Raw genomic sequence first — 26,936 nt, 5'->3', positions numbered from 1 at the left:
GTGCTAAGTTCACTTGGACTCATAGGCGATCCTACTTTAGTTCAGCTTGTCAGATTCTTGGTGTCAACAAAGTGGGAGGAAAGTTTTCCTAACTTGTTTCAGGAAGCTCTACCAAGACCTGTGTCTGATCATAGGCCTATTCTTCTTAGGGGGGAGGGTTTGAGGAGGAAGCCATGTCCTTTTTAGTTTGAACACTTGTGGTTTTAGGAGGTTGGGTTTGAAGAGAAGTTGAAGGAGTGGTGGTTATCTTTTGAGGTAGAAGGCTGATGATCTCATATTCTTGCAAAGAAGTTACAGATGTTGAAAGAGAAAATCCTAGACTAGAAGAAAAACAATTTCAAGGCAGTAGAACTATAAAAAGGAGAGTTGTTAAGCACCATTGAAGAGTTGGATAGGAAAGAAGAGTTGGTGATCCTATATGAAGAAGAGAAGGCAGCTAGGGCTGAGGCAAAGTTGTGTTTTGACAAAGTAGAATATCAAGAAGAGATTAATTGGAGACAACAGGCTAAAATTTCTTGGCCGAAGGCGGGAGACAGAAATACAAAGTATTTCCATGCAGTGACTAATTGTCGAAGAAGGGAGAATACTTTGAAGAAGCTGCAGGTGGGAGACAGGATTATTGAGTAGGAATCTTCTATTAAAAGGGAGGTGGTGAAATTCTTCAAGAACCTGTATAAGGAGGTGTGGCCGGTACATCCAGGTCTGAATGGGAACCTATTTGAAGCCCTCTCCAACAATCAAAGAGAAGACTTAGAGAAACCTTTCTCAGAAGAGGAAGTATGGGGGGTTATTAAAAGTCTAGAGGGTGAGAAGACCCCTGGACACAATGGGTTCACATTGCTGTTCTTCAAGAAATGTTGTGGTTTCATTAAGCCAGAGGTGATGAAAGCTATGCCAGATGTCCACGAAAGAGCATCCTTAGAGCATAGCTTAAATGCTACATTTATAACCATGGTCCCTTTACTACAGTATGTAGATGATACTTTTGAAGGGATGAGAGATCCATCATATGGATGGCTGAATCCTGCAGGAAGGTTGGGTGAAATTTCAAAAATTTCTCTCTCCTATGTGGGAATCGCATTCCCTATTTTTAGAAAACTGCATTTTCAAGGATCAATGTTGAAGCAAACCGGACCAGATCTGAAACCAAAAGGGAGTAGAGGGATATACCTAATACGGAGTAATAGTAAACCCCCAATGAAGGTGTTCACGCCCAAGGATGAAACCAAAGACTGCTTCCATCGAAGATGACACGGTGTGAGGTGAAGCAGAATCAGCAGGACGATTCTTCAGCAAGAACAAAATTCTTTAGCAAGAGAATGATGGAGGGCTGGTGAGCACGACTTCAGATTGCCTTTTCTAGCAAAAAGCAATATCAAGAGCTGTTCTTGATCACTCCCCTTGGTGGAGATCGAACTGGGTAGGGCGGCAAGAGAAGGAAAGAATAAGAGCAGAAGATAGTGCAGTCTATTTATAGCTTTAAAGAGAGGATCTCCTAATCCCATTAGAAGTTTCTTAATCCAAATCTTTTATTTGGATCTGGACTCTCTTTAAGGGATACAGATAATCCCTTATCTTATGTATTGATAAAGATCAGCCTTCCTAATCTAATTAGGAGTTTCCTGATCCAAATCTTTATTCGGATCTGGACTCTTTGAGTGGATAGGGATAATCCTATCTGCTGATCCAAATCCCAGAATCGCCCTGTTTTAATTAATCTTATTAAGCCAGTTCGAATTGGGCTTTAGACCCATTAAGTCTATGTGCTCACTTATCCTCTCAATCTGCTGCCCAGTTGGTTATCCTTGTATGGTGTGGGACCCAAACATTGATATACTCATCAGCCACATGGGTTCAACCCAGCCTTTGTTGCAAGGCCTGGCTGAATTCACTGTAGGAGATAGTGAACCCCTGAGCCCATCACCATGGGCTCTTAATGGGCCCAACACTTACACTAAATGGTCCTTGGGTCAAGCCACCTTATAAAAACCCAAGGACTGTGGGCAGATGCAAGATTAGCCCATTAGGTATTTCCCTCAATGGTCTTAAACTTAACCTCTCAGCCCATAATAATCAAACACTGCCCAACAAGAGAGGACCTTTTCCTCGGCTGCAAGGTACAGTGCTGCACTCTCTACTCACATGGATCTCGGGAATTAAAACCTTTTGCAAACATTTTGAAACCATAATATATATATGTATATCTGTATATAAATATATTTTGCAAAACAAATTTCAATGGTTGAAATCGATTGCCGGCAGTTTTGGTTTCCATTAGAGAGAATGCATCCCCGATCATTCACTTTGTCTGACAAAGGGGCTGATCCTGTCACTATGATCACCCACTCAGATGAATTCTCGGACTGCCCCAACATACCCAGGTTTTGACCCCCTCTAAGGATCTCATTGATTGGCATATCAAAGTCAGTCCAATCTGACACCCAATGCAGTACCATAATCGAGTCTAGGGGTCAGGTGTAACATTCCAGTTTTGCCCATCTATTTCGAAGGTCTAGAGCAATACTGGAATTTTGGTCCAGTTCAGGGTTTCAAGAAAACCTACACTTAATGTACCTCAGGTCTCACCCTGGCAGCTGAGACAAGCCACCCCAACCAACTTGGCGGCACATTAGTGTCTTCCTTGGCAGGATAAATCTCCCAGATCTACCTAACGGCTGTAAAGATTCTAAACTAGCACGAGTCTCATATGTGTCCAGTTTAAGGGTATTACACAGAAACACACCATAGTAACACGAATCAAATATGTACTTTATTCATTTACAATAAATGTCATAATGTATATCATTCTGATTGGAGCTAAGGGCTTACACTGTCTAACAACCTTATTTGTTCAGGCAGAAAATGAGCAGTTAAGTAATCTTCGGATGATTCTGGTTTGGTTTGACGTGATCTTTGGATTACGGGTGAATTTTCAGAAAGTGAAATTATCCCAGTTGGGGAGGTCAATAACATCCAGGATCTGGCTGCAGAGCTTGGGTGTAAAGTGGGAAAACTCCCTTTCAGGTTCCTGGGTCTTCCAGTTGGAGCAAAATGTCACTCCAAATCCATTTGGGACCCGGTGATTGAAAGGATAGAGAAGAAGCTAGGGGGTTGGAAGTCCAGGTATTTGTCCAAGTGTGCTAAGATTACTCTGCTGAAAAGTGTCCTAGCAAATCTACCTATCCACTTTTTATCTCTGTTTCCAATCCCAACATAGGTGGCTGAAAGGATGGAAAAGCTAGAAAGGAAGTTCTTATGGTGCCAGAAGGATGGTGAGCAAAAGATCAATCAGGTTAAGTGGGATTCCATATGCAAACCTGTCTCGGCAGGGGTTTAGGAGTAAGAAATTTTAGGCAGGTAAATACTGCTCTCCTAGGTAGATGGTGGTGGTTCTTTAATTCTAGCCCCCAAGCTCTCTGGAGGTGGATAATTGCGGAAAAGTTTGGAACTAGAAACTATGGATGGGATCCTGGACCTGCACCCTGGCCTGCTGGATGCTCAGTTTGGAAAGGAATTGAGAAGGTTTATCCTCTTTTTATCCAAGGGATTAGGCTAAATTTAGGGGATGGCAAGAGGATTAGTTTCTGGCGAGACACCTGGTGCAATGGTGTCCCCCTAATGGAGACCGTCCCGTTGCTATTCCTTATAGAAGAAGACAGGAATGCGGTGGTGGCAGATCAGTTTGAGCGGCGGGGAAATACAGGATACTGGTGTCCAAAATTTAGGAGGCATCTCAATGATTGGGAAATCTCTGATCTGTTAGAGCTGCTACAAGCGATTCAGTAAATATCAACTGAACCCAAATCAGCAAGATACCAGAATTTGGAAATGGACTAAGGATGGGATTTTCTCAGTGAAGTCATTTTATTCAAATCTGAGTGCTGGTTCGGCTCAGGCTTTTCCTTGGAAAGAGATTTGGCTTCCTCACATTCCTACTAAAGTCTCCTTCTTGGTCTGGACTGCAGTGCATGGTAAATGTCTCTCCAAAGAGCAGTTAATCAGGAGGGGTCTGGTGCTGCCCTCCACAAGTTGTGTGATGTGCAATGGAGAAGTTAAATCGGTGGATCACCTATTTATTTGTGAGGTTGCCCATCTGCTGCTCTGTCATTTCTTCTCCCTGTTAAATGTGAGGTGGTGCTGCCCAAGTCTTTAGCTGAACTGCTTTTCTCTTGGAAGTTGACAGGCTTAAGTAACAGGGGTAAGGTGTTATGGTGTATGATCCCTCATGTAGTGTGTTGGGTCCTGTGGACAGAAAGAAATAGTAGGATTTTTGAAGGTCAAAGGTGCTCCTTAGATGAGTTGGTGGTTCGGGCATTGGCTACTTTACATTCCTGGCTGTCAGCCAAGGACTTGTTTAAGCATATCCCCCACCATCAATACTTTGATTTGGATTTTTTGTTTACTTGATTTAGTTGGGGGTCTCTTGTATGTATTTGGGAGAGACTGGTTTTTTGGTAAATTTTTGTATAGTTGCTGGCTGTACATGGAGTTTTGTGGACCAAAGGTGTAATACGTTACAGTTATACGCATTAATACAATTACCCTACTTTTTCTCAAAAAAAAAAAAAATTTTAAGTGAAACTAGAATGCAGTAATAGGTGGTCACCTGTCAATTAAAAAATCTTCTAACAACATGGATGTTTGGCTAGACAGGTAAATTGAGGGTAATGTCTTATCATCTATTTGTAATCTTTTCTTCTCTTCTCTCTTACTAAAATTTCTTGTTTATTTATTTTCAAAAAAATTAGGAATATGAATTATTGAGACTTGCTAGGTGTTGAAGGTAAACTTTTTGTTGTGTCTGTGGTTAAATGGAGTGCCTTGTTGCTCTATGAGGTTTTTAGGTATTTTGTTTTGATTTGTATTGATTTTTCTGCCTGTTTGGTTTTGTTTGCATACAGCCACTCAGTCACTCACTGTATCAGATCTTGTTTGCTTTTCTTGCTGCCCCATGAACTGTAATTATGTTATGAAATTTTAATAAATTACATTATCTTATCTAAAAAAAGCTCCCTTACCTTTCTTATACAGAACTCATAAAATGTTAAGTTGAGGTAACCAATATGAAAATTGAGAGAAACATTTGAATGTTGTTTTCTTTTGGAGTGTATAAACTCATCAGCACACAAGGCTTGAATTTTATGTTACTGATTTATTCCTTTTCCAGTCTACCCTTACCCAAACTCTAGATGTTTGGGACCGACATTGGGTAATGACCTTGTTTATTTATCCCTTCTTCAGTAGGTAGGTTTCCATTCCTGCTGCCTTTCATTTTATTGTATAGGAGTCTTAGGATATTTGAAGAGGGTGGGCCTTGGCTCAATGGTTAGGTTGCTCCATTGTAACTTGGGTGACCGGGGTTTAAATCTTGGAAACAACCTCTCTGTATCTGCAGGGGTAACGTTGCATACATCATTCCCTCCTAGACTCCACATTGTCAGGAGCCTTATGCATTGGGTTGGGCTCTCCTTTTTAGTCTTGGGATATTCAAAATGATGCTGTACTTTTTAAGTTCATGTTCTACTTTGTTGACAAGGGAAATATCTGTTATTTCATTTTGAAGGGATGAGAGATCCATCATATGGATGGCCAAACCCTACAGGTAGGTTGGGCGAAATTTCAAAAAAAATTCTCTCCCATCTGGGAATCACATTCCCTGTTTTAGAAAATCTGCATTTTCAAGGATCAATCTTGAACGTAAATCGAGTCAGATTTGAAACCAAAAGGTAGGAGAGCGATATACCTGATATGAAGTAGCAGTAACTCCAACGAAAGTGTTCACATCCAAGGAAAACTCCAAAGACTGCTCCCACTGAAGATGACACAGTGTAGGGTGGAGTAGAATCAGCAGGTGGTTTTTCACAAGAACCGAATCCTTCAGCAAGAATTCGATGGAGGGTATGTGAGCACGACTTTAGATAAGTTTTTCACCAAAAACTGATATCAAGAACCCTTATTGATTGCTCCTACAGTGGAGAACAAACTGGCAATGGCGGATGCAGGAGGAGGGCGCAAGAGCAGAAGATGGCGCAGTCTTACTGTTGTTGTTTTCTCTCTTTCTGTGATCTGAGATCTGATTGAGTGACTGGTGGTTCGCCCTCTTCCTTTTATAGCCTCAAAGATAGCTCCTAATCTCATTAGGAGTTTCCTAATCCAAATCCTTATTTGGATCTGGACTCTTTTTAAGAGATAATGATAAACCCTTATCTTATCTGCAGATTAGATAAGCCCTCCTATTCTTATTAGGAGCTTCCTGATCCAAATCTCTATTTGGATCTGAACTCTCTGAGTGGATAGGGATAATTCCCTATCCTATCTGCTGATCTAAATCCTAGAACCGCCCCTCTTTAATTAATCAAAGTAAACAAGTTCGAATTGGCCTTTATGCCCATTAAGTCTATGTGCTCATTCGGCCTCCAAACTGCTGCCCAGTTGGGCTTCCTTGTATGGCGTGGGACCCAAACATTGATCTACACATCAACCACATGGGTTCAGCCTAGCCTTTGTTACAAGGCCTGGCCGAATTCACTGTAATGGACAGTGAACCCCTGAGCCCATCACCATGTGCTCTCAATGGGCCCAACACTTACACTAAGTGGTCCTTGGGCCAAGCCACCTTATAAAAATCCAGGGATTGTGGGCAGATGCAAGATTAGCCCATCAGGTATTACCCTCAATGGTCTTACACTTAACCTCTCAGCCCATAATGATCAAACACTGCCCGACAAGAGAGGACCTCTCCCTCGACTGCAAAGAACAGTGCTGCACTCTCTACTCACATGGATCCCGGGAATTAAAACCTTTTGCAAACATTTTGAAACCATAATATATATATATATATATATATATATATATATATATATATATTTGTATGTATGTATATCTGTATATAAATATATTTTGCAAAACAAATTTCAACGATTGAAATTAACTTTCGACAGTTTAGGTTTCCATCAGAGAGAGTGCATCCCCGATCATTCACTTTGTTCGACAAAGGGGCTGATCCTGTCACTATGTTCACCCACTCAGATGAATTCTCAGATTGTCCCAACATACCCAGGTTTTGACCCCCTCTTAGGATCTCACTGATTGACATATCAAAGACATCCCAATTCGACACCTAGTGCAGTATCATAATCGAGTCTAGGGGTCAGGTGTAACATTCCAGTTTTGCCCACTAATCACCAAGGTCTAGGGTAATACTGGAATTCTGGTCCCGTTCAGGGTTTCAAGTAAACCTACACTGCATGTACCTTGGGTCTCACCCTGGCAACTGAGACAGGCTACCCCAACCAACTTGGCGGCATGTCAATGTCTTCCTTGGCAGAATAAATCTCCTCAGATCTATCCAACGGTTGTGAACATTCTAAACTAACACGAGTCTCATATGTGTCCAGTTTAAGGGTATTACACAGAAACACACCACAAGAACATGAATCAAATATGTACTTTATTCATTTACAATAAATGTCATAATGTACATCATTCTGATTGGAGCTAAGGGTATACCCTGTCTAACACATTTAACTTTGTCCTGACTCAAAATTTCATTTAACCTTGTCCCGACTCAGACAAAAATTTGCAGAGATAAGTTTTTTAAATGATATAACTAGTCAAATTCTGAGATAAAAAATATCAATAAAATACCTTGAGGAATTTGAAGAAAAAATGTGAATTTTAGAACCAAAGGCAAAATAATATAAGTAGATGATGTTGGAAAAATGTGAATTGTGATGCTGGTAGTTGTTTTTTAATCTATCATTTTATTCTAAATATATGATGCATGAACATTAGATGATATCATGAATTATTGTAGTCCAATTTTAAAGCAAGTTTTCACTTGACAGCAAGTATTAGAGGACCCTGCCTATGGGGAAAGATACCACTGGAGTCACTCTATTCGTCATGGTTGAAGTGTATGAACTTGAATATGGGGCAAAGAGCTGAGATGCTGTCAGCTGTTGATATGCATTCCGGATTTGTGGAGGTAACCCATCAATTAAATTTTACTATTATCTGTGTCCTTTCCATGTTGTTTCAATATGTTCGCATGTGTATTATAGCAAACTTAAACCTCATTCAAGAAAAATGAGAGGAGAAAAATCCTACATGGATTAAGTGAAGGCTAAACAAACACCCATGAAGGAATAAGAGTGGCAGCAGATAAGCCACGCCCTGCTGATCTCCACTCCTATACACATTATGTGAAGCACTATATGAAACATTAGAACCCATCAACCAACCTTGCATCTGTATCCGAATAGAGGAACATTTGTGGATCCTTAATCAAAACATAATCCATGAGACATCATCCAAACTTTGGCTCCTTTACAATCACTGATGTACCTAAATGCTTTCAGATTATATGTTGTTCTTCCCCTTCTTTTGTCTCAGATTGCTTGTGTTCTCTTTGCCTGCTTTCCTCTCCCTATGAGGAGCCACCTTTTTCTCGCACTTCTTTCTCCCTCCCCCCATATGTCTAGTCTCCTTCACACCCCATCTGAGCATCTCAGTCCACTCCTCATCATCTGCTAAAATTTTCTCTGCACTTGATCGCTTGACATCTATATGCTCGCTATAACTTTGCCTTTCTTCTCCAGTTTGCAGGGAAAAAACAGTTATCAAACTTATCCTCACTGAAGTAGAAAATACCCAACCTTTTTTTCTTGTAGATGTTAATAAATTACAAGACTGTTGAGTATTGGAGGAGTTGACTGTCAATTGAAATTGAAATAAGTATTATTTTTACTTGATTTGGTTGTATAGGCTGATCTTTTCCTATTGCTATGGGTAGCTTACTTTATCTATTTTGGTATTGTTCTCCTTTTGCAGCCAAGTTGTTTGGATGAGGGCAGTTGTATATCTTTCAAAGTTCCTCAAAATTCTGGAACCATGGTGTGTTCATGCCTTTGGTGTTCTTGTTTTGGTAGTACTTATGAATTTTGTTCATTCTTCCCTTCAACTGCCACTATTCCATATTATTTTGAGAATAAAGTATTCTAATGATTATTATGTTTTCTTGGGATGGGTATTCTCAAAAGAGTTCATTGCGGCAAGTGCAAGTCAATATTTCTGCACAAGAAGTTGGGGCAAAAGAAAGATCTCCGTATAGTTCATACATGTGCAGTGATGTTCCTGGTTCATCACTCTCTCACCTTATACGGTAACTAAGCTTTTATTTCTAGGTTTTCTATCATCATCATCACCGTCATCCTATGTATAATTAGTATAATTTATTGTTACTGGCTTTCGGTGTTCTTTCCTTGTTGCAATGCCTTTGTCCTATTTTCTATCTTTCTGTTGTATGGTTTTACTTGGTTTGAAATTTGGGTAGGTTATTTGTTGCATGCAATATTACAATTTTGGACTCATAGTTGACGATTTCAATATTAATTTCTTTAATTATTTATTAGTTCATGGTTCAATTGATGCTCGATTTAATTTTGAAACAAAGCCAACATTGATTACATCCTTGATATCAAAGCCAAGGCAACATAATAATTGGTATGATATCTCATGGCCATTATTTATACATCTATAAATATCTGTCAAGAATGTTGATATTGTAGTTGACAATACTTTGGTTCTTCCCGCAGTATTTGTTGTGTAAACATAATGCTATCCAACAAACCTTGATCACTACTAAAGTATTCTTTGCCTGATTGGGCCTGAAAACTGAAGAGTGTTGCTGTTATAGTCTCATATCACTCCATCCACACCTAAAACACCTGGGTTGCCAAGGCGCACCCATCAAAATTAAATTTCAGTTTCCTCTTGTTGAATGGGCCGATTTGTGTTTAGTTTATTTTCTTTTAAATTAAGAAGTTGTTGGGCCTTGGGCCCATTATTTTTTATTTTTAAAAGGGTTGTAACTATTTGGTTTGAGTTGCCGCCCTACTAAGGGCATCTTTGTAATATCTCCTATTTAAGTTAAATATAAATAGAATGAGGGGCTGGCGGCTAGGGTTATGATACACAATCCTTGTTGACCTTCTTCTCATTTTCTTCCTCTTTCTCTTCCTATTGCTGAAATCTACAACTTTCCCCTCTTCCTTTCACAAGAAGCTTGACTGAATCAGCAGATAGTGGTTTCTACTTGGTTCTTCCCACAGTATTTGTTGTGTAAACATAATGCTATCCAACAAACCTCAACTTTTAGAAGTCATTGATGACTTGATCACTACTAAAGTATTCTTTGCCTGATTGGGCCTGAAAACTGAAGAATGTTGCTGTTATAGTCTCATATCACTCCATCCACATCTAAAACATCTGGATTGCCAAGGTGCACCCATCAAAATTAAATTTCAGTTTCCTCTCACCCGATGCTTTCCATTCTTTATTTCTTCTTTGTGTTCTGGCTGAGACAGTTGTACCGTTAGACTCGTGAATCAAATGGCAATCCTGTTTTTAAAATCTTAGTTTTTTGTATTTCCCAAAACCAATCTGACCTGCTATTAACCTGGGCAAACTGATGAAAACCAGCTACATTTTAGTGGTCCAGCTGGTTTTCAACAACTCACCTGGGTCACCACTTCATCATTCATTGTATTATGATAATGAGGGGAGTTGGAGTGATAACCTTCTATTTGCAAAGAATTGCATATTACCAAAATCACATGTTATAGTATATATAATATGTTGTATATTTATATATAATGATCTAACGGGTCACTGAATCAACCCAGTGGTTAAACTGTTTGACCTGTGACCGGTGGCCTTTATCAGTGGTCCATTTAAATCTTCTTTCCCTCTTCTTGTATGTTTTGTTTTAGCACTTTATTTAGTGGATATCAATTTTATGTTACTGATCAGAGGTTGTGGAGGTAGCAGGTTCAATAATTTTTTGTAAACATTGTTGGTTGTTATTATTTCAGTGATTCTTCACATATTCATTATGGATGCATTGTATTAATCTGGTAACAAATAAAGAGAAAAGAAAATACAAGAAAGTTGACCAGAAGTCACCCGAGAGAAGAGAAAACTACCACCACCACAAGCCTCTATGCCACTATCATCAATCACTCCCAAGGTTATGAAAATAAAAACTACAACCAAACTAGTATCCAATATAGAGACATCGACATCAATTTCTACCCTCCCCGCTCTAGAGACATCCTATCCGACACACCAAGACTTAACCTCAAAATGAACAATAAAACTTGGCACCAAACCAACACGGTAAAACTGAAACTGAACTTTTTTCTTCACAAACTTTGGTTTATCTTCTTGCATTTCTTTATTCTTGAACATTGCTGGTTTGCTCTTCTTGCATGTCTTTTTTGCTTTTTTTGGACTTCTTATTTAGTCCTGTCCTAAATGGATCCTCTTTCAATCTAGCAAAAACTTTGAAGACTTGGACTGTACTTAGAAGCCTGTACCTCCGTCGAGTTGGCGTTGATCCTTGCTAACTCAAAAACCACAATCTTCTTGAAAGTCTGTTTTTACCCACCATTCCATTCTTTTTTCATACTCTCCCCCTATTGTAGATAGACCCTTTTTTGGGATAGGAAATGGTAACTTCAATGATCAATTAAAGAGTACAACTATCACCACCCAAACCAAAATATGGTGAGCCTTTAAAACAGAATTACAAACAAGCCCAAAACAAAGCCTCCTCATTGTCTCGCTTTGCTAAGGTGTTAGCCATTCCATTTGCTGATCTTCTAGTCCATCCAACTTGCACCCCAAGCTCCCTTGCTAAACACATAATCTCTTTAGTGTTTTGTTTGAAGGGCCAAGTTCCCAAGCTTCTTGTTTGCAACCGACCTATTACCAGCATGGAATCTCCTTCCACATCTAGCTATTTCAATCCCCATTGTTTTAGGCTTTTAGCCAATTTGAGACCTTGGAGTAGAGTCAACACTCCAGCTCATAAGGAATCTCCTACCCCAGTTGGGCCAGAGTAAAAGCCTAACACTCTTCCTTCATTCCTAAAGACACCCCCAATTCTAGAAGGACTTGGGTTACCCATAGAGCTTCCATCAATATTAAATTTTGCCCTATAAGATAGAGGTGGGGACCAACGTTCTTGAACTATGGAAGAATAGGAAGAGGAAGCCACTATAGCACTCGATCCCCTAAAGATGTCATATGAAGAAAAAGTCCTTGAAAAGATCCAAAGTTTTCAACCAATGTATGATCTTGATGGTTATGCCTTCAGTGAGTTCTTTAGTTCTTTCTTGCCTTTGGAAGATCCTGTTGTTTCTTTCTTCCCAAATCGACCATAGAATAGCTGCTCTAATTATTTGCCACATCACCCTACCCCTCTTCTTTGGTTGTTGGAAGAAACTAGAGTTGAAAATATTCACGACACTCCTAGTAGAAGGCCCTAACCTTTGGTGGTATAGGAGTACACCACACTTCTTTAGAAGGAAAAGAGACATGCATATTAGTAGATTGAATTAATTGGAAAATGAAGAGCAAGAGAAGAAACCTGAGGGGGCTCTGACCAAATTTTGCTATCTGGGCAAGACAGATTTAAAAACACTGAATTCACAAGAGAAAATAAATCATCTACAAAACTTACCTCTGATCTCTGAATCCCTTGAACCCCTCCCTAAGCCTAGGTCCCAAGAACATTTAGACACACAAAGGGAATGGCCTTGAATTTATTTAAAGATGGGGAATACATACTCGGGAATCTATCCTTAAGAGGAGTTTCTACAATCCAGGTGTCCTCTCAAAAAGTACTTTGTCACCCAAGCAGGCATCATATCTTAGAAAAGGCTGACAGATTGGAAGGACTCCAAAAATGGCTTTCTAGAGTGAGGAAAGAGAGGCCCTAGGGTCAAGACCAGTATCCCATCCACTAGCTGCCATTCCATGAATGCTTGCCACCACCTTGTGCCACCGTTTGCTAACTTTTGCCTATGTTTCTATCACCTTTTCCATGTTTATTGAGTTCGATAAGTTGTGAGTTTCATCAATGCAAATCTCATCCTCACTAGCTTTGCTTGGATCTCCATCTCCACCAGCCGGTTCAGCATCGTCCCTTTCATCATTGCTACTTTCAAAGGTCTAGTATGATACTTCCTTTTCTTGAAGTCAGGCCAACCCAAGTTGCAGCCTTAGTTGTAGACTATGGAGCATTCAACAATCAAATGTTCTTGCTTTCTTCTTTCTCTGTTTTCTTCTTAACAAAGAGGGTATGATCTGATTGAGTCTGAGTGTAGCCAATCTGAACAAGAGCAGCCCTAAACTTGTCAAACCAAGCACATGGAGATTTTTTTGGCCATAAAGTGATGTTTTCAATCTACGCACCTTACCCTGCATTTCCTTGCCATATATACTAGGGGGAAGGGACATATATACCTCTTCAGTGAGAGCACCTTTCAAGAATGCATTCATTCTTAACATCAAATTGATACAAAGGTGAATCGTGGCTCACAACTAAGGATAAAAAACTCTCACTGAAGTCATCTTAGCAACTAGAGAAAAGGTCTTAGTGTATTCTATCCCATATACTTTGGTATATCCCTTATAGGGGCGTAAACGGATCAAATTCGAAGCGAATCAGGATATATCTGAATTCGAATTCGATTGCATAAATAAAGTTTTGAATTCGATTCGGTATCCATTGAATATTTAAAATTAGTAATTGAATTTGAATTTGAGTGAACAATCGAATATTCGACTGATTCGAATTGAACTGTTTAGGTTTGGCATAAAACATAAAATTTAAATTCTAATAAAAATAAAGAAATTGGGGATAAATGAAAGATGAGCACTTGAAGCAAAATCTCATTGTTCCAAACCCAAAAAACAAGCTACTTATTTCCGTTTGTGAATTAAAATACAAAAATATTACTTGGAATCAAAATATGGTAGCTACAATTTTAACAAATATGAACCTAAATTCGGCAACCATTCCCATAGTAAAGATTAAGCATAAGAAGAAATAAAAAAATCTAGAAACACTAGAAAATTTATAGAAGAGTGTTGTGAATCTTATTTATTGGTTTTGTGTTAGTATGTTGTTTGGTTTTGTGTTACTATGCTGTTAGCATGTTGTCAACCTAGTCTATCTAGGTGCTGACAGCTAGCTTTCTTTTTTTCCTTGTTAGTTGTTTGTTTTTAGGAACTGCAAGGGGCATTCTTGTAACTTCAGTTCTTATTACATTAAGTGAATATAAATAAGAAGCTAGGAACGGCCAATCCAGAGTTTTTGAGTTTCAATCGACTCTCTCTTCTCTTCTCTCCTCTACGTTCTCTTCTCTTTCTTCTCTTCTTTCTCTCTCTCTCTCGTCTCTCTTAGGAAGGAACACATGGTATCAGAGCAATAATTTTGGGCTCGAAAATTGTTCTCTCATCTGAATCCCAATCGTTTTTTTTTTCTCTCGATCTCTTGGACGTGGAAGACCAAGAATTCTATCGGGCTGTTCAGAGTTCCTGCGGCTGCTGTTCGTTGGGCTTCTCCTTGTTCGTAACACCAAGGAAACCCTAACAGAAGAAGGGCGATGCTGGAATGACTCTTCTCTCCTAGTTCGATGCAGTGAAAAATATTTTTCTGGGTTTGCACCTTCTTACAGGTGCTGGACAGGGGTGTGTCCCCTTTTTTCTCTATAGTCTATGCTGTGAAGGGTTGAGAAGGCCTTGGTTTTGAGGTTTACACCTTCGTACAGGTGCTGGACAGGGGTATGGTTTTTTTTACTCATGTGCTGTGGTCGAACTGTTAGTAGTTTCTTTTTTTAATGACTGCTTGTGGCCGAACTCTTGTTGTTAGTAGACTGTCTTCAGTAGCCTGTTAGTAGACTAGTTGCTCGACTAGTTTCTGGGCTATTATAAGGGCCGAACTATTGCTGAACTGATTTCAGCAGTATCTTTCTCCTTCCGGAAGTGAAAATTCTTGGGAGTATAGCATTCTGTTTGTGTGGAATCTGCTTTGGTATATTTGTGACCCTTTTTTCTCAATGGCAAACTATGATTCAGCATCATCTGGAGTTACACCAAATCGTAGTACAACTGGTATGAGGGGCGAAAACATGACGTTTTCCATGCCAATTACCCCTTTAAATGGCATGAACTACCTGGAGTGGGCTAAAAGTGTGAAACTTTATGTAACAACAAGGGGAAAAGCTGGTTACATAAATGGCAGAGTAAAAGAACCGAAGTGTGAGATAACTAAACATGATAGGTGGGACCAAGAAAACAGTATGGTGATGTCTTGGCTCCTCGTAGCCATGGAACCTGATGTGAAGAAGAACTTTATGTGGGCAGACACTACGAGTGAGATTTGGGAACAGACCAAAACCACCTATTTTGAGCAAAGGCATTATGGCAAGATTTACTAGTTGCAAGCTGAATCCTCAACCTATAAATAGGGAAATCGTAGTTTGTCTGCCTATTATTCAGCCCTTACTTCCGTATGGAAAGAATTGGATCATTATCAGGCTATAGAGTGGAAACATGATGATGATGCTAAGGCCTACATGAAGCTGGTTTCTCAGCAGCGTGTGTTTGCCTTCTTGTTGGGACTGAACCCTGCCTATGAACCCTTGAGAGTTTGGATCTTAGGAAGCAAGGAGTTGTCGTCAGTTCAAGAGGTATATGCCCTTGTTCAATCTGAAGAAAGTAGGCGGAGTGTGATGGTTACAACTAAGGGGGAGCAATAGGTAGCATTGGCTGCAATTGGTAATAACAATATGGGGAAGAAAAGTGACTCCAAGAAGGATGATGATAAAGATAAATTGTTTTGTACCCACTGTCGGCGCTCGCGACATACACATGACACATGTTGGGAAATTCACGGGAAGCCCAAGTGGGCAAAGAACCAAGAGCAGGGTAAAGTGCAACCCAAGATCTTCAGGTTGATGGTACTACTCGGGACCACTTTACTAGTTCTGATCCCAAGGAAGATATCATGAATTCTCCAGAGATCACTAGGAGTCATATGGTAGGGCTTTACGACATTGGATAGTTCTGTTACTGGTACTCCTACTTCATTTGCATCTACATCAGGTAATGCGGCTTCTGCATTCCATGTCACTACTACCACTGATTCCCCTTGGATCATTGACTCAGGGTCTTTAACCACATGACCGGTAAGCCAAATTTGTTTCAGACTTACAACCTTTTGTCAAGAAGGGATAAAGTGAGGCTTGCAGATGGATCATTCTCCTCCATTGCAGGCCAATGATCAATATCCCTTCCCCATGGCCTTAACCTAAATAGTGTGTTGCATGTTCCCCAACTTCCTATAAATTTGCTTTCAATCAGTAGCATCACAAACTCTTTAAACTATAGTGTAACCTTTTTTCCTGGTTCATGTGTTTTTCAGGATCTAACTTCTGGGAGGACGATTGGTAGAGGAAGCCTAATGGATGGGTCTCTATATTCTCGACAACAAAGTTGGTCTCTTGGTGTCGTCCTCAGTGTCATGTAGTTAGTCAAATAAGAGTCAAAATTTTTTGTGGCATAGTTGATTAGGTCATGTTTCCTTTGAAATAATGAAGTCTTTGTTTTTGTTTTTATTTAAGTCATGTTCAATGTCAAACATGTTAGTTGAGCAAACAATGTAGAACAACTTTTCATTTAAGTAATAAAAGATCCAGTTTTCCTTTTCATATTGTGTATTATGATGTATGGGGGCATACCACTATAACCTCTGAGGGCGGGTATAAGTACTTTATGACTTCAATTGATGATTTCTCCCAATAGACATGGGTATTCCTGATGCGTATCAGAGATGAAGTTCCAAAGATTGTGAAAGACTTCCCGAGGATGGTGTTTACATAGTTCCATGTCGAAATATAGATCTTCCAATCAGATAATGCCAAGGAATATTTCCATGGTGAGCTAAATGAGTTCTTTGCCTCCCATGGATCTATTCATAGGAGCTCTTGCGCAAGAACACCGCAACAAAATGGTGTTGCCGAGAGAAAAAACAAACACCTTCTTGAAGTAGCTCGAGGGATGATGTTACACATTAATATTCCAAAGAGGTGGAAGAAAGAGAGAAAGCAGTAGAAAGGTGGAATTCTGTCTGTCTGAGATCGGTTATGTAGAAAGCAGTAGAAAGGTGGAAGAAAGAGAGAAAGAAAGAAGGGAGAAAATCTGGTTCGAACTGGAAGTGTCAACATAACATCCTCCTAGTCGGCCAGACAATACTTATATTATTAAAAATAATTGAAAAGACATATATACCCTTATTTAAATGAGCACTGATTCCAACACAACATTACATTTCGGCAATATTATTCTAGGTAAAAAGACTGAAATACCCCTACATTAACACTCCCCCTCAAGCTGGTGAGTATATATCATATACTCCCAGCTTGTTACATATGTAGTCCACTCTTCCCCGACTCAAGCCTTTTGTAAATAAGTCAGCCCACTGGTTTCCGATATTAACATGTGTAGTGTCTAGCTCTCCATTCATCACCTTCTCCCTCACAAAGTGGCAGTCAACTTCAATGTGCTTGGTTCTTTCATAAAACATAGGATTAGAGGAAATATGAACTGCAGCCTGATTATCACAATAGAGCTTCATTGGAGTGTTGATGTTGTACCCTACTTCTTGTAGAAGGTTCGTTAGCTACACTAATTCACAAGCGGTGTGCGCCATAGCCCTATATTCTGATTTTGCACTACTTATTGCCACAACCGTCTGCTTCCTACTTTTCCTTGTCACCAGGTTACCTCCCAGGAAAGTGCAATAGCCTGTAGTAGACCGCCGATCAGACATAGAACCGGCCCAGTCAACATCAGAATACCCTTCTATTTCAAGATTTCTGTCACTCTTGTATATCAGACCGCGACCCGGAGCCCCTTTTAAATATCTCACAATTCTCAGAACTGCATTCCAATGAGCAATCAAAGGTTTTTGCATGAACTAGTTTACCACACTAACCGCAAATGAGATGTCTGGTCTAGTAATGGTTAGGTAGTTCAGTTTACCCACAAGTCGTCGGTATCTGCCAGGGTCTTCAAACACTTCACCCATATCACTACTTAGCTTGGTATTTGTATCCATGGGTGTTTCAGCTGGTTTGACACCCAACAAGCCTGTTTCTTCCACCAAATCAAGCACATATTTTTTCTGGCACAGGTTAATACCATACTTGGATCTTGCTACCTCTATCCCCAAGAAGTATTTCAGCTTACCAAGATCCTTTGTCTGAAAATGGTCCTGCAGATAAGTCTTCAGCCTGTCAATACCGATGTTATCATTTCCAGTAATAACAATATCATCTACATACACCACCAACATTATTTTTCTCCCGGAGAGTCATGACTAAATACAGAATGGTCAGCTTTGCACTGTTTCATACCAAACTTCTTTACCACCTCTCTGAACCTACCAAACAATGCTCGAGGAAACTATTTAAGCCCATATATAGCCTTCCTTAGTCTGCACATCTTACCATCCTCCCCATGAGCAACAAACCCTGGAGGTTGCTCCATGTAGACTTCCTCGAGTAAGGCACCATGCAAAAAGGCATTCTTGATATCAAGCTGATATAGCGACCACTGATACATGGCTGCAAGAGGGATCACAACACGAACTGACCCTATCTTAGCAACCGGTGAGAAGGTCTCTGTGTAGTCAATACCATAGGTTTGAGAGTACCTTTTTGCAACCAATCGCGCTTTCAGGCGTTCAACACTACCATCAGGCAGATACTTAACCGTATAACCCATTTACAACCAACAGCTTGCTTCCTAGGAGGAAGAGCAGTGAGGTTCCAAGTACGATTATGATGAGGCGCAGAGAGTTCTTCTTCCATGGCTCGGCACCACCCTGGAGAGGCAAGGGCTTCCTAGGCATCCTTAGGGACAACAACTGATGATAACAAGGTGACAAACTGGCGATGGGAAGCGGAAAGGTGAGTAAGTGAAACATAATTAGAAATAGGATGAAGGGTGCAAGTGCGTTTACCTTTTCGCAAAGCAATGGGAAGATAAAGTTCAGATGCTTAGTGCGGGTCTGGTGTTGGAGTTGTCGACGGAGGATTAGTAGCTGGTACGCGTGGGCGATGGGTATACACATGACGGATAGGTGGGCGTTCAATAGGTGGTGGCACTGGAGGCAAGGGTTTGGTCACGGCTGGAACAAGGAGGAAGAAGCATCATCGGACCCCAAAAAGAATGGAGTAGACTCAAAGAAGGTGACATCAGCACACACAAAGGACCGTCAAGAACCAGGATGGTAACACCTATACCCTTTCTGGGTCCAAGAATAGCCAAGGAAGATGCACTTGAGGGAACGAGCATCAAACTTGTCATTCTCGGGACCCAGATTATGGACGAAGCAGACACACCCAAATACCCTCGGTCGAAGACAACGAGGGAAACAAGACCGTGAACTGAGAATGATCATGAAGGATGAACGTGGGCATTGGATTAATCGGAAAGCAAGAGGTAAGCACTGCGTCACTCCAATAGGGTTTTGGAACATGCATGTGATGCATGAGGGATCTTGTTGGTTCATATTCAGACTTCAGTCCCACAAAAAATCTAGTCACATCAAGCTGTTCTCTTTGTTGTTGCTGAATCTTGACATCATAAGTGAGAGGGTGATAGACATTCAACTCATTACATATGTTTCTCATGTTGGCATAGTACTCCTCAAGACTCTGATTGCCCTGTTGCAGGTGAAAGTACTCTTGATACAACTGATACACTCTGGTTGTATTGTCCTGACCCGAATATAATTTCTTCGCATGGTCCCACACCTCTCTTATGTGTTTTACCTTCTTCTTTGCCTTCAGAAAGACTTCGACGGATTTAGCCCAAGGCACATAATTCTATCTATTTAGTTTAATGGAGGTCATCTGAACATTCAGGTAGTCTGTAGGCACCATCACATTAGGTTTACAATCCCTGTTATCTCCCATTCTGTTATCACCGATTCTGCACACTTGCTGAATTCTATTACTACTGAATTCCGCACACTGCACACAACTAGATCACACCTGTCACACTGATTTCAACACTTGTTGTTGAAAAGTGTGTTCTTTACACCACAAACCCTACTCCTACGATTACCTAAAATCTCACCACTCTATGATCATAATTCTTCCTTCAAAATACACAAAAACCAGCATAAACCCTAGCACACTACTGTCAGAAACCCTAGCACATGGTCTGAAACACACATCCTATTTGATCCATAACAGATATCATGCATGAAATCTCTTACCTTATCAATGAAGTAAACCCACGAGCAGGAAATCAGTCCACACAAGACAATCACACAAATCGGCCCTCTATTCTTCATCGATTAGGGGAGGGCGATCTTAGAAACCATAGCAACCAACCACACACGACCTGACTGTAGACATAGAAACCTCTAAGGGAAGAGGGCGATCACTCCTTTTCAGCCCTTTCTTTTATCTCCAGTTGAATGCAGAAAAAAAGGAGAAACCCTAGATAGGGTGCGTAGAGAATAGATATCTATGCAGACAGAAATCTAGGCAGATTCAAGTAGCTCTGATACCATGTGATGATTCGGCCTGCCTTGGAATTCTGTTTGTCTGAGATCGGTTATGTAGAAAGCAGTAGAAAGGTGGAAGAAAGAGAGAAAGAGAGAAGGGAGAAAATCCGGTTCGAACTGGAAGTGCTACCATAACATTCTCCCAGTCGGCCAGACAATACTTGTATTATTAAAAATAATTGAAAAGACATATGCGCCCTTATTTAAATGTGGATCACTGATTCCAAAACAACATTACAGATCAGCAACATTAATCTAGGTAAAAAGACTGAAATACCGCTACGTTAACAAAGGTTTTGGATGGATGCTACTTGCAGCTGCTTATGTCATCAATCGCATTTCTAGAGTGCTGAGCTACATGGCCCCTCATCAGTTGTTGTTTCCTCGGTCCCCTTTATTTTCCATTCCCACGAGTGTCTTTGGTTGTTGTGCCTTTGTCCATGATTTGTCTCCATCTCGGGGTAAGTTAGACCCTTGGTCCATTCCATGTATCTTTCTACGGTATCCCTCCTCTCAAAAGGGGTATGGTGCTTTGATCCCGTTAGTCATAAATTCTTTGTCTCTATGGATGATTCCTTCTTTGAGTCTGAACCGTTCTTCCCTGCTTCTCCTCAGGGGCTGAGTAGTGTGGAAGGGGAGAAGCAGGTTGAGGTCCGCCAAGTCTCTCTTCCTTCTATTCCGGACTTGGCCCTCTTTCGTGTCTTCCAACGAACACGCCATAGAGATTGGCAATGTGACAGAGACGTGGAGCTACCAACCACTAAGCATCTAACACCATTAGACTCCCATGAGGCAAATCTAAACCCTGCTACACCTATTGACATCCCTGCTCCTAATGTGAATGACCTTCACATTCCTATTGCTCAAAGAAAGGGAGTCTGGTCATGCACTACCAAACATCCCATCACCCTGTATGTCTCTTATGATCACATTTCCCCCTTATACCGAGCCTTCCTATTTGTAGTTGATTGCATCCGTGTACCCAGAAATGTTGTAGAAGCCTTAAAATACCCTGGATGGACAGATGCTATGAAGGAGGAGATTAATGCCCTCCATAAAAATCAAACTTGGGAATTGGTAGATCTTCCAAGGGGGAAAGACCTAGTGGGGTGTAAGTGGGTGTTTACAGTTAAACAAAGGCAGATGGAACAGTTGAAAGGTATAAAGCAAGATTGGTAGCCAAGGGGTACACTCAAGTGTACGGAGTTGACTACGATGAGACATTTGCTCTAGTAGCTAAGATGAACTCAATTCGAGTTCTTCTATCATTAGCTGCTAATCTTGATTGGGAATTGCATCAGCTTGACATTAAGAATGCCTTTTTAAATGGTGACCTAGAGGAGGAGGTGTACATGGTTCAACCCCCGGGATTCTGTGCCAAGGGAAGTGAAAAGAAGGTGTGTAAGCTAAGAAAGTCTCTCAATGGATTGAAACTATCTTCCGGGCTTGGTTCAGTAAGTTTCATATGGCAGTTCAACAAGTAGGGTTCAAGCAATGTTAGTCTGAGCACACACTCTTTGTGAAGAGATGTCAGGAACAGGATGCTGTTTTGATCGTGTATGTGGATGATATCATCATTACAGGAAATTGGAGTTCAGAAATAGAACAATTGAAACAATTCCTTGCGTCTAAATTTGAAGTGAAAGATCTAGGCCCTCTAAAGTATTTTCTTGGAATTGAAGTTGCTCGCTCAAAAAGGGGTATCTTCATTTCTCAAAGGGAGTACACTCTTGATCTGTTACAAGACACAGGCAAGTTAGGTGCAAGGCCAGCAGATACTCCTATGGATGTTGATCATAAATTGTGTAACTGTGATGGTGAACCTCTGAAAGATGTAAAACAGTTCCAAAGGTTAGTGGGGAAGTTGATTTATTTGTCCATGACTCGTCTAGACATTGCCTATTCAGTTGGGGTCCTGAGCCAATTCATGCACTCTCCTAAGAAACTTCACTTGGAGGCAGCACAGAGAGTTCTTAGATACTTAAAAAAGTATCCAGGAACAGGTCTACTATTTAGTAAGCATGATCATCTAAAGGTGGAAGTCTTTATAGATGCTGATTGGGCAGGTGCGGTGGATGACAGAAAGTCCACAAGTGGGTATTGCACATTTGTGTGAGGAAACCTAGTGACTTGGAAAAGCAAGAAACAAAGTGTGGTAGCAAGGTCAAGTGCTGAAGCGGAGTATAGGGCTATGGCACATTGGGTGGCTGAAGTTCTTTGGCTTAAAAATTTTCTAGGGGAGCTTGGAGTTGCTGTTCGCAATTCTCTGTCTCTTTATTGTGACAACAAAGCAGCCATTAACATCGCCGACAATCCTGTCCTACACGAGAGGACAGGAACATTGAAGTGGACAAATACTTCATAAGGGAAAAATGGAAATAAAGGAAATTTGCATCTCTTATGTCAACACCATGGAACAATTTGCTGATGTCCTCACAAAAGGACTTCCATACTCGCGGCACAATGAGTTGTGTGACAAGTTGGGCATTATAGACCTATACAACCCAACTTGAGGGGGAGTGTTGTGAATCTTATTTATTGGTTCTGTGTTAGTATGCTGTTAGTATGTTGTCAGCCTCGTCTATCTATGTGCTGACAGCTAGCTTTCTTTTTTTCCTTGTTAGTTGTTTGTTATTAGGAACTGCTAGGGGCATTGTTGTAACTTTAGTTCTTATTACATTAAGTGCATATAAATAAGAAGTTGGGAACGACCAACCCAGAGTTTTTGAGTCTCAATTGATTCTCTCTTCTCTTCTTTACGTTCTCTTCTCCTCTTTGTTCTCTTCTCTCTCTCTCTTGTCTCTCTCAGGAAGGAACACAAAGAGAAAGCAAAAAGAACAAGTCGGAATCTGACCTTAGTTGATCGATTGATCTACCATTGCTGCTATTGCACTTCATCGGCCATGCCAAGTCGTCGACAACAATCGCATCTTAGACAAAAACGACCTCAATGTGGACATTGATCTTTGCTGAAAAGCTGCTAATAATACTGGACATTGTGAAGAATGTTGCAGGAGTAGAGGTTTCTCCAACTTGTTCGTTCACCATTTTGCCTGTGTAGATATTAGCACTAAACTTTGTGAAGGAATGTCGCAGTGGCATGATTTCTCAACTCCGGTTTCCATTTTGACTCTTCAAAGAATACATAGAAGAGAAGTACAGAAGAAGGCAATGATGAGGGTTAGGGACTTTCGGTCTTGGGTTTAGAGTTTGATTTTCAAATGAGAAAGGGGATTTCTTGGAGAGTTCGTTGATTTTTTGGGGTAAGGGATTTGTTGAAGGATGTGCTAGATATTCGAATGGGAAAGAGGATTCGTTGGAATGTGTAGGGAAAAATGGTTTTACCTTTATACCCTTGAACTATTAAAGATACATAGATACAATGGGGTTATGCATGTAAATTTATATAATATATTAATATATGTAATTACAATCGGTTCGGATATATATCGGATTGAATCAAGTCAAATTTGAATTCGATTTGATTAAATAATCGATATGAAAATTAAATTTGAATTCGACTATTTATTTGATTCGAATATCTGAATTTAATTCGTTTAAGTTGAATCTTGAATTTGGGATTGAATTTCCTGATACCTTTTATAGGCCTAATCCCTTGGCAACAAGCCGAGCCTTATACCTCTAAATTGACCTATCTACATAATACTTGATAGCATAGTTTTCAAGGCGCCCAGGGGAGGCTAAGCGACCAAGGGGCGCCCAGGTGCCTAGGCATCGCCTAGGCGATGAAATCAGAAAATAGTAGGCCTACGTGTTTCTATCCTTCATGAGCTAGTTGCTTGGTTTTATACATCAACCTACAAACCTCTTAACTAAATTTTCTACTTATGATTCTTGTAGTTGTGCTTAAAGCATGCAGCACAGAATATTAGAAATAGAAATTCGAACTTAAAAGAAGAATTGAAGAGGGTAGCCCCTGTGTTTGACCAAGATCAGAAAAAGAACTGAGAAAACAGGGAGGCAGATCCCTGTTTTAGACCAGAAAAAAAAAGAACAAAGGGCTCCACTACTGTTTTAGACCAAGAAAAACAAGGGAAACACTAAATAAAAGAAGAAAATGAAAGGAAGGGGGCAGAGCCCCTGTTTCAGATCACCAGTGAAGAGGAAAAAATGATGAAGAAGCTCAGAGAAATGAAGAAGAAAAGGGGGCGGAACCCCTGTTCCAGATTACCATCGAGGAGGACAAAAGTGCAGGTAAAAGGGTGAAAAGTTTGAAGGAAAATGAAGAAGAAACGAAGGGGGCGGAGCCCCTGTTTGATTCCAAAAAAAATCATGCAAAAACATATGTAAAAGACCAAAAAATTCAGGAAGAACCAACAAAAAGGATGAAAAAAAGGCTGAAAACAAAGAGTGTAGGAGGAAGAATAGGCGGACTGAAAGTTGAGAAGAAGAAGATTATTCATTTGATTACTTGGCATATTCGAAGTTGTTTAGACTTCTAGTTGGTTATGCAGCATTGTAGCAACGGTTGGAGTTGGACTGTGTGAAACATACCTGACCGGACAACTCTCCCTCTTCTATTCAGCTCTGCCATGAAAATAAAACCCTAAAAAGACAACACTCTTCTAATAAAAAGAGTGATAATGTGTGATAGGTTCTATTGTAATAACAAAAACTAACCAATAAAAACTATTTGCAGCGAAAGAAAAGTAAAAAACAATATAAAAATATTAAAGGATCAATGTATTAATGTGTCTTGCATCTAGTCTAGGCTTGCGCCATGGAGTTAAGTGCCCACCTAGTTGCCTAGGCGTGTCTAACTGACTGGGCGTGCACCTTATACAAACTTTGCATGGCATCTGGGCAAGGCGAAGTTTGGAAACCGCCTAGTCACCTAGGCACCCGCCTAGGTGTCGCCTTGACAACTATGCTTGATAGTGAAAACCCACTTGCACCCAACAGGTTGCTTCCGAATTGGCAAGTCAATAATATCCTAGGTATTGTTTTTATTAAGAGTTTCTATTTCAGTACTCAAAGTATCCCTCTAGTCTGATGTGGCTAAGGCTTCTGAAACTGACTTTGGGATGGATTGAGTGGAAATGGAGGCTAGAAAGGCAAGTAGGATGGGGACAAGCTGTAGGAAAGGTGCTTGGAAATACAATGAGTTGTACATTTCCTCTTACCTTTTCTCAAAGCAATGGATAAGTCAAGGTCTGGAAACGAGGGTGCTGGTGGAGGAGGTGATGGACATGTCCTCTCTTCAGTAACTGGGAGCGCCTAAGACTCAAGTGGAGGTGTGGGATAAATCTGTGTTTGCCTTAGCCTTTGCCGCTGGTACCACCTCTAGAGAATAGGATTAGTGGAAACAATTGGTGTACTAGCAGGAGGAGGGGGAGGAGAAGGATTGGAAGACCTCAAAGGAGAGGATCCCTCCTCGGGAATGGGGGTAACTATGGAGGGCTCGACACAAGACTGAATTGGAGTTGGCGAAGGAAGGTATGAAGAAAACAACTCGAGAGATCTTTCCCCCTCAAAAGGATGGCTATAAAAAGGAGTTGGTAAGAGGTCATATGGTTAGAAGCACCAGAATCAATTATCCAAGGGGTTTTATGAGTACGTGGGACAGAAGCATGATGTGCAGTGGCACGAATACCTAAGTGAGCATGCAGAGGAAGGAACAGTTTTTGAAGGAGTTGTAGCAGTGGACTCCAAGTGACTGATGATTCAGCCATATTTGTCATATTCTGTCCTGGTGGTTGCAAGCTGCTCTCCCATTGACTTCTCTCCACCTTGTCCTTGTTCACCTTGTGAAGATGTGGCTACATTTGCATTTCCACCTTTTCCAGTTTCAACCCCTTTTTCCAACATTTTCTTTCTTGAATCAGGCTTTTTCGTAGTATTCATAGATAACATCTTTCTTCCAGTGCTAACCTTCGGCTTCATTCCATCATTAGCATAGTGATCAACCTTTGGCTTTTGCTCCCCTCACTACTCACCATTGCACATGCTTGAGAAAAAGTCATCTCATCCTTTGCTAAAACATTTTGCCTCTCAATATCATACTCTGAGTTGAGTCCGGTGAGTAACTCAAAAGACCCGATTTCTCTTCACCAACCTCCTATATGTTTCAACAACCTTTGTGCAACCCCAAACGATAAGCTCTATCGGATCAATCTCTTGCCAAAGAGATTTCAGCATAGAGAAGTAGACTAGTAAGGGCTTCTCCCCCTATCCAAGATTATTCACATCATGATTCATTTTGTAGGCTCGAGCAACATTAAGCTTTTGGGAATAGGTCTTTGTGATAGTATCCCACACTTATTTTGTAGTTTCCATCCACAGGTAATGCTGACTAATGTGTGGTTGCATAGAGTAGAAGATCAAGACTGCAATCAACCTTGAACCCTAATAGATTTTAGGTTAAGAAAAGTGGAAGAAAAGTGAGAGGAAGGAGAAAAGAGAGAAGAGGAACAGGAGAACACAAAGGTTTGAAAGAAGGGACAGATTCTAACACATCTGCCGCCACCACTCTCTTAGTATT

At 40.5% G+C, this 26,936-nt stretch overlaps 1 protein-coding gene across 9 annotated transcripts in view; it reads left to right on the top strand.

The window, feature by feature from the left end:
• The window catches only part of EMF2 (VEFS-Box of polycomb protein), a 100,027-nt gene that overhangs the window by 38,770 nt on the left and 34,321 nt on the right, over positions 1-26,936 (top strand). For all 9 annotated transcript variants that reach the window (XM_088962464.1, XM_088962471.1, XM_088962468.1 and 6 more), the window contains 3 exons: positions 7,848-7,987; positions 8,833-8,895; positions 9,042-9,163. In XM_088962464.1, coding sequence (XP_088818590.1) covers positions 7,848-7,987; positions 8,833-8,895; positions 9,042-9,163 — 325 coding nt within the window. The remainder of the gene's footprint in view (positions 1-7,847; positions 7,988-8,832; positions 8,896-9,041; positions 9,164-26,936) is intronic.

This window comes from Nelumbo lutea, chromosome 1 (assembly GCF_056320005.1).
Source record: "Nelumbo lutea isolate HS-2025 chromosome 1, American lotus-T2T, whole genome shotgun sequence".
Taxonomy (NCBI): Eukaryota; Viridiplantae; Streptophyta; class Magnoliopsida; order Proteales; family Nelumbonaceae; genus Nelumbo; species Nelumbo lutea.
The sequence above is the reverse complement of the archived record's forward strand: the minus strand, read 5'-3'. Positions and strand labels throughout refer to the sequence as shown.